We start from the raw sequence: 8,263 nt of genomic DNA on the forward strand, positions 1-8,263 counted from the left end.
CTCTTTTTCATTTGAGGGCAAAAGACGTGCAAGTAATTACTATCGGGTAGGCAGGAAGCAGGGCTGGCTTCACCATTTGTTGAGGGGGTTCGCAGCGAACCCGCTTAGTTCATATCGCTAAGAAATGCACTAAATTTTTGTATTTTTTTACATACATGCAGTTTAATTTGTACTGGATAGAAATCTCCCCCAACAGCTTAAACCTTTGCGAAGTCTTTCAGTTATGTTTTATATTGCGAAAAAAATAAAAAAAAATATTGATCGGCAAAAGATGAAATTTTATTAAAAAACGGAAAAAGAGGAAAGGGAATCAAACCAACAGTTGAAAATACATCTCAAGGGCATAACCCAAATCACCCAAGGGTCTATAAGGGTCCACAAAAAGATAAGACAATAAAGCTCAACCCAACATTCAAAATAAACAAATAAAAGCCTTAACAGTTAACATCCAAACCCGGCCCAAACTTAGGCCGGCCCACCCAAGCCACTCCTTTAAAACCTAACCACACCGGCAACCACCGCAATACAAAACTCGCGTCATTACGTGTTTGAAAGAGTAGGCTACTTGAATCTTTGTCAAGCGTCAAGCTTCCTTCTTCTTGTTGTGCCATCGGCAGAAGTGTTTACATTGGTAGGAGACCATGTCACGAAGAAATCTTTGTTGAAATCTCCGGTTGAAATGAGCGGTTGAAAATTGAAACAGATTCACAACAAGAAGCCCAATGAAGATTACAAGGCGCAAATGTGATATGATCATAGTTATATTTTTTGAGCTCAAGGACAAGTATTTTTTGCAATCAAATATAAGGATAAACACTTTTTGCAATCAAATATAAAGATAAATGTGTTGCATGATTACTAAAATACACTTTTTGCAAAACTAGTAAATGTTCACTAATAACTGAAAGGTAGTAAAAATGCTTTAAATCCTAGGGTACCCTATGAAAGTATCTAAAATCCTAGGGTACTTTGTGAAAGTGCCTAAAACTCTAAATCTTATGAAAGTACCTAAATTATTAAAACTCTATAATAGGAAAATACATTTTAAAATCCTATGAAAGTGTTTAAACCTTAGGGTACCTTACGTCCCTACCCTACCTTAGGGTAGTTTTTCTGTGATATTATATTTTGTCCTTATGGCTCAATAACTCAAAAAATTGAAAGACCTCCACTAAAACTATTTTGATGGCGTCTTCCCCTAAATGAAAACTATTTTATCATAGTTATGGCTAATTTTTCCTTTTAAAATAAGTGCAGCTTTAAAATATGCTTTCCTAAATTTTCACTCATCTTTTTCTTGAGTTGCAAGAACTTACTCCATTAGGTGACCCCTTTAGGGACATATGCGGTATTTGGGTCCATCCAACGGTGGAGAGAGTCCAATTTGTGGGGCCTTTTTTAAAATGCATTAATTGATGATTGAAACTATTCAAATTTAGATCTTGTTGAGAATATGGTTTTCAATATGGTTTTTACTTATTACCGAATAAAGTCTAAATTTTCCTTACTGATTAATATATATGTACTTTAAACTTAATGAATTTTTCGTCTACCCATTCCCTTGTTACCTTTAAATAAGTAAAAAAAACTACAAATTGGAGCTTAAGATAATCCCATTTTGAGTCAAATAAGAAGAAAACACTATAACTAAACTGAATAAGTCAGCTTATAAGCTAACCAACAGAATCATTTTTCGACGAGCTCCAGATTGTATGCAAGCAAAAGGTTATCATCAATGTGAGGCTGAAAAGAGCCGTCAAATTGCTTAAATCAGACTTGAGAGAATCCAAGCCGATGTATGCAAGCAGAAGGTTAAAAACAAATGATAACTTTGTAGGAGGAACTTTTTTTTAACTAGGTAAATATAGCAAATTTAAAAGGAAATTAATTCCTGATAAAAAAAAAGAATTTAAACGGAAATTCCAGATAAAAATAATAATTGAAAAGGAAACTAGTTTCTTCCATGTACGTATAACCGGAATATATAGAACCCATATCTCTCTAGATTGTATTTTTCATAATTTCCAAACATACCATTCAAAGCCTATAAATACCCCCTTCGACCCTTTTAACTTCTTGCCATCTCTCCAACACAAAGATGGTGAAACCAATGATGAGAGTTCTTCTCACGCCCCTCTTCATCTTCTTCTCCCTCTCCCTAGCAACTGCAGCAATACACAATGTGGTCACACTGGGAGCCAAAGGAGACGGAACATCCGACTCGACCAACTCCTTCCTCAGCGCCTGGCGCGCAGCTTGTGACTCGGTATACCCGGCCACAATCTACGTTCCTCCAGGTAAATACTTGGTCGGAAAAACTGTATTCAGCGGCGTGTGTAAAAGCAGCGCCATCGACATTCATATCAACGGCACCCTCTTGGCTCCTGCTGATTATCGCGTTATCAGTAGTTCGGATAACTGGCTTGTGTTTGAGCGTGTGACCGGTGTTTCGATTTACGGTGGTGGGACTCTTGATGGTCAAGGAACTGGTTTGTGGGCTTGTAAAGCCTCCGGACAGAGTTGCCCTATGGGAGCTACGGTAAGTACTAAGTAGGAGTCATATATAGACATGCAAGGATACTCAATATATACCCGAAAATATTACTCCTCTCATCCCAAAAAGATTTTCTGGTCTTTCAAACAAAAATTTAAAAAATAAATTATCGCTAAGAAATTTGAATTTCTTTTTCCATAAATGAAAAGAAGTCATTGATATCTGGTAACTAGCGGCAAAAAATTTTAATTTTCTTGACTAAATACATTATTTTTAAGTTCTTGTTTTGCAGACTAAACGATATTTTTGAGACGGAAGTAGTACTATTTCCTACTTAGAATGAGTGTGGAATACACTCTACATGCATGCTTGTGTCAAGCCCACTTCTGTTTGAGTTATTTGTCCGTTAATTGTGTTCTGGTAGTTGTAAAAGTACTAAAATTTTTGGATTGTCTCTATAAAATTTGAACTAATTATTTTTGGTTACTGATATGGGAGTCATCGGATTTAAACTGGAAAAATACTATGTGAACTTAATGTTGATTTAATTAATTTAGTCAGTAATTAAAGGTAGTAAAATTTTGACAATTTCTTTCATAGACGAAAATAAGCACACATTGGTTTTGCAATTGTCGACAAAAGATAATGTAACGTCATCCAGAATAAATTATTTTACTTCAAAAGTTACACATTGCCACATAAAAATACTTATCTTAAATTGGCCCTCTCTGTGCAAAATTTTAGCTCTGCCACTGAAACTAAACATCTCCAATGTTAGAAGTAAAATCCCCTATGGAGCACATGTGGCAATGTTTGCCTCCTAATGTAGATTCTTAAAAATCTTGTGATCTTTTGACAAATTTGAACCATTAAAACCATTAAAACGTGAATCCATATCAAAACTGAGAGCAAACAAAATACAAGATGAGCTTAGATGTCTTTTTTGATTAGTAATTATTTCAGGCTATTGTGACTTTTACAACGAATATTTCTTGACTGGTTTCTTATTGCCTAAATATTTTGTGAGGAATTTTCAAGTAAGGGATCCCTCATTTTGTTAAAATGAGGGACTTTCATTTCCCGATCAAATTTTGAAAATCCGAACCGTTCAATGTGTGCAGAACGTAATTTTAAGGGTCCCCACTAGAAATCAGCAAAAAAAATGACCGGGAAGGGCGTCATCCGAGCAGTTTTTTTGAACCATTCAATGAAAACTGCTCGGATGAAGCCCTTCCCGGTCATTTTTTTTGCTGATTTCTCACGGGGACCCTTCAAATCACATTCTGATCACTTTGAGCGGCTCGGATCATTGAAATTCAATCGGGAAGGAGAGTCCCGTATTTTAATAAAATGAGGGATCCCTCACCGGAACCTAACTCAATATTTTGTATAGTTAATTTATCTCTCTGCATTTTTGACAAATATATCAAGTATAATGATTTTTTTTCTTTTTGCTTAATTTTTAATTTTTGTTTTTTTGGAACAATGATGTAGCAATTGCTTCCCCTTTTGAATGTAATTGCAGACGCTAGAATTCACTAATTCGGACAACATATCGATCAGCGGAATAAGGTCAGTAAACAGCCAGATGTTCCACATCGTTATCAACAACTGCAACAATGTCAAGGTGCTAGGAGTGACGGTGCAGGCCTCCGGCAATAGCCCTAACACAGACGGCATTCACGTTGCTTCATCATCCGAGGTCACGATTATGAACTCCAATATCGCTACTGGTGATGATTGCATCTCGATCGGTCCGGGCACTACCAATTTGTGGATTGAGCAGATCAATTGCGGCCCTGGACATGGTATTAGGTAAGATGGATTGACTCGATTCCAAGCATGCATGCTCGAAAATGTTGCGTGCGGACCTGGCCATGGGATAAGGTAGTACAAATGCACGTTTCCCAGGCGATATAGGTAGCGTAACAGTGCAATGTGTATTGTTTATGTACATTTCTATACCCGAATGCTGCGCTGCTTTATGCGCGTCCCGAGAAATCTGGTGACCCGAGCAAACCACCAGCGGACCAAAAAGTGGTTTTCGTCCTGCCCACCATTTGTGGTTATTACTATGTCTATAAATAGTCTATTTGTTCCAGCACGACAAGCTAGTTTTCTTTCTTTTCGTTTGGTTCTCAGGGTGACGTACGTATACCGGTGTGCCCTTATACTTTTTGATTTTTATAATCATTTCCAAAGATTAGTTAAAAAAAATGTCGATTGAAAACAAAAAACAAAGTAAAAATGTTTCTAGAATTTCGATCGGAAAATGATATTGGCACTCCAAGAATTGATTGAGGTACTTGATCCAAAAAACAAAAGAAAGTGGCTTAAGAATTACACTGATTTTGGAGTGTCTCTATCAATTTTTGGAATGCCAATATCATTTTCCAAATCGAAATCGTATTTAGTACTACTAATTTTTCTATACGTGCACAAACAGTAGTAAGCACTAACTTCGGAATATTGGTGCAGCATTGGCAGTCTAGGTTGGGAACTACGAGAACCTGGAGTGCAGAATGTGACGGTTAAAACAGTTACTTTCACAAGTACAAGCAACGGCGTGAGGATAAAGACTTGGGGCAGACCCAGTAAGGCGTTTGTTGACGGAGTTGTTTTCCAGCATCTTGTAATGCTCAATGTTCAGAATCCCATCCTAATTGACCAAAATTACTGTCCACACAACCACAATTGTCCCACTCAGGTATATGCACATTTTTTTTATCCGCAAAAAAGATTTTATTAATCTTAAGAATTATAAAGATTAAATGGAGAATCGAATCCTGACGCAACGGAATTCACAGGAGACTAGTTAGCGTATTAGAGTCCAAACGGGTCCAAACGGGATAAACAACTCGTAGCCATGAGCAAACCTTGTGCACAAGCAATAAAGAGAAAAAACTCTGCAATATTATTGATGTAAAAGTTGAGGTAAAACGTTAGGTTTAAAACCCTTTTACAAGGCGGAACCCGAAACCCTAAAAATATTAAGTTGAAAAATAAAAGTCCCAAAAAATTGGGGTTTCTTCTAAAATTGAAAACAAGAAAGAAAACAGGACTTTCCAAAAAGAATCAACTAAAAATGAATTACGGTATAAGAGTTATTAACAAACAAAACTTTCTTAAAACTGCAAAAAACGTAAATTGAAGGCCTAAAGGAAGGAATTGAGCTGAAAAACACCATCAGTCACGAAGTTAGGGTGGTGAATAACCAAAGCGCGAAAATAAGTCAGCCCACCAATTTTAGGCCTATTCCGAGCTTGTCCGAATTTTGCCAAATCGGGTAAATTGAAATTAAGCATCGTCTGGGCCTCTGAGGATGGTTCAACTGATCATGGAATCGGGTCTCCACGTATTCTCAAAAAGATTTTCTTAATGACAAGAGTGATCTGAAGATTATAAAGTTATGACCGAAAACCTTAAAAAATCCATTGAAGAGGGAAAAAATATAAATTTCACTCTCTTTTATGTTTTTTTCGTCAATATTTTACTATGCTTTTGTTTGGCTTATATGGGTTTTTTTTTCCCCTAACTTTAGTACATATTCTTGCGATTGTTCTCGTCTAGATAAATGATTGATTTAAAAAAGTACTACGAAGTAATTAATTCATGACCACTAAATATCGATATAAATAGCCAAAAAAAAAAAATAGTTCAGGTCAAACACAAGCTAAATGTCCACTCTGTTTTCTTCAATTCTTAGCAGAATTCGGGTGTGAAGATTAAGGATGTGACGTATCAAGACATTCACGGAACATCAGCAACAAAAGTCGCAGTTAGATTGAGTTGTAGTAAAAAGAATCCATGCAGAAAGATAAAATTGGACGACGTCAATCTCAGCTACGCCGGCCATTCACCGGCAGAAGCATCATGCGTCAATGCCGAAGGAACAAGTTCGGGCTTAATTGAGCCTACTAGCTGCTTGTAGGAGTCGCGCAATCAGATGCCCAAGATCTTTTTAAGAACAAATTAAATATAGAAAGGTACAAGCAGAAGAAGCATATATACTAATTGATTGAATAAAGTCGCCTGTTAATTTGAGCCCGTGGCATTGTCCAGCTATATATAAGAGCTTGAAGCCTGGCCTTGCAGAGCCTATAGATCAAACCTCATTGTGGGATTATGAACATAGGTATTTTTAGATGTTGTAATATTAGTCAGAAGGAAATATAAATTATTATGTCAATTGTTATGTTCTTCAGATCGAACCCCATTATGGCGTTAACCATCGGCTCATCTAAATGCTTAAGTTATCAAAGAGTGATAACTTTATTCCAAAAAAGGAAAGAAAGAGGGATTACTTTTCTGTTTATATCCTTAACATGGCCCCTCATGTGTAGCCGAGCTCTTTTTCATTTGAGGGCAAAAGACGTGCAAGTAATTACTATCGGGTAGGCAGGAAGCAGCCAGCCGGCCCCACCATTTGTTGAGGGGTTCACAGCGAACCCGCTTAGTTCATATCGCTAAGAAATACACTAAATTTTTGTATTTTTTTTACATACATGCAGTTTAATTTGTACTGAATAGAAATCTCCCCCAACAGATTAAACCTTTGAGAAATCTTTCAGTTATACTTTATATTGCGAAAAATATTTGTATAAACATCCTGAAAGAACAGCGTTATACTCGCAAAACTCGCAGTCATTACGTGTTTGAAAGAGTAGGCTACCTGAATCTTTGTCAAGCGTCAAGCTTCTTGTTGTTGTTGTGCCATCAGCAGAAGTGTTTACATGGGTAGGAGGCCATGTCACGAAGAAATCTTCGTTGAAATCTCCGGTTGAAACGATGAGGCGGTTGAAAATTGAAACAGATTCTCAACAAGAAGCCCAATGAAGATTACAAGGCGCAAATGTGATCCGATCATACATAGTTATATTTTTTGAGCTCAAGAATAATCACCTTTTACAATCAAACATAAGGATAAACACTTTTTGCAATCAAATATAAGGACAAATGTGTATCATAATTACTAAAATACACTTTTTGCAAAACTAGTGAAAGTTCACTTGTAATATCCCGATTTTTCAAATAAATTTTGGAGGCATTAAATAATAATTTTCTTTATTGAATTCTCCAGAACGACTCTAGTCTTGATACAGATCCCAAGTATATTCGATCTCCGCTCCTGGTATTTTTCCTGCGTCAACTGTTCCACCATTGCATCATGTTCCCTCTAGCAAATTGATCGCCGAAGCAACCGATCGATTTACCAGTATCACCCAGTAGAATAATTTAACCCAACTACTCCTCTTACTCTATAGCTAGCAAGTAAATAATATAATATCGATGCAAAAGAGTAAAGCAAAGATTTCACATATAAACTGATTTATTATTATCTATTAGTCTGACGAGTGATCTAAGATCTCATCCACGAGATTCTTCCTCCCCAACCACTAGTCATGTCATGTCTCATGAGATCACTTCCTTTTGCTGTTGCAGATACACCTAAGTTATATATCGAGCGTGCATCCCAATAATTACAAACAAAGGAAAAGCTAATCATGCCATGACATAACTAGGGTTCGTCTATCTTAATCATCACTTTACAATCATCACTGGACTCTCGCCAGTTTGGAGACTTGGTCTCCGTTAGTACCCATCTCAATTCACATCTCAAAACCCGCCTGCAGGCAATCTCTAACATCATAAAACTTTTCAATTTATCCATTACCTAGCACCGTCTATGTGAATTCTATTCACATACCACCCTATGTCTCTAGGGTCCAATCTTGCATATAAATCAAGAGTTTAAACAATATACAAATA

At 36.6% G+C, this 8,263-nt stretch overlaps 1 protein-coding gene across 1 annotated transcript; it reads left to right on the forward strand.

The window, feature by feature from the left end:
* The first annotated feature begins 1,813 nt into the window (after positions 1-1,813).
* Positions 1,814-6,588, forward strand: LOC131313003 (polygalacturonase-like). Its single transcript, XM_058341050.1, has 4 exons — positions 1,814-2,539; positions 4,020-4,309; positions 4,973-5,201; positions 6,204-6,588. Exons 1-4 carry the CDS (start codon positions 2,099-2,101, stop codon positions 6,423-6,425), a joined length of 1,182 nt encoding a protein of 393 aa, XP_058197033.1. The 5' UTR covers positions 1,814-2,098; the 3' UTR covers positions 6,426-6,588.
* Positions 6,589-8,263: the final 1,675 nt, after the last annotated feature.

Source organism: Rhododendron vialii, chromosome 2a (assembly GCF_030253575.1).
Source record: "Rhododendron vialii isolate Sample 1 chromosome 2a, ASM3025357v1".
Lineage (NCBI taxonomy): Eukaryota > Viridiplantae > Streptophyta > Magnoliopsida > Ericales > Ericaceae > Rhododendron > Rhododendron vialii.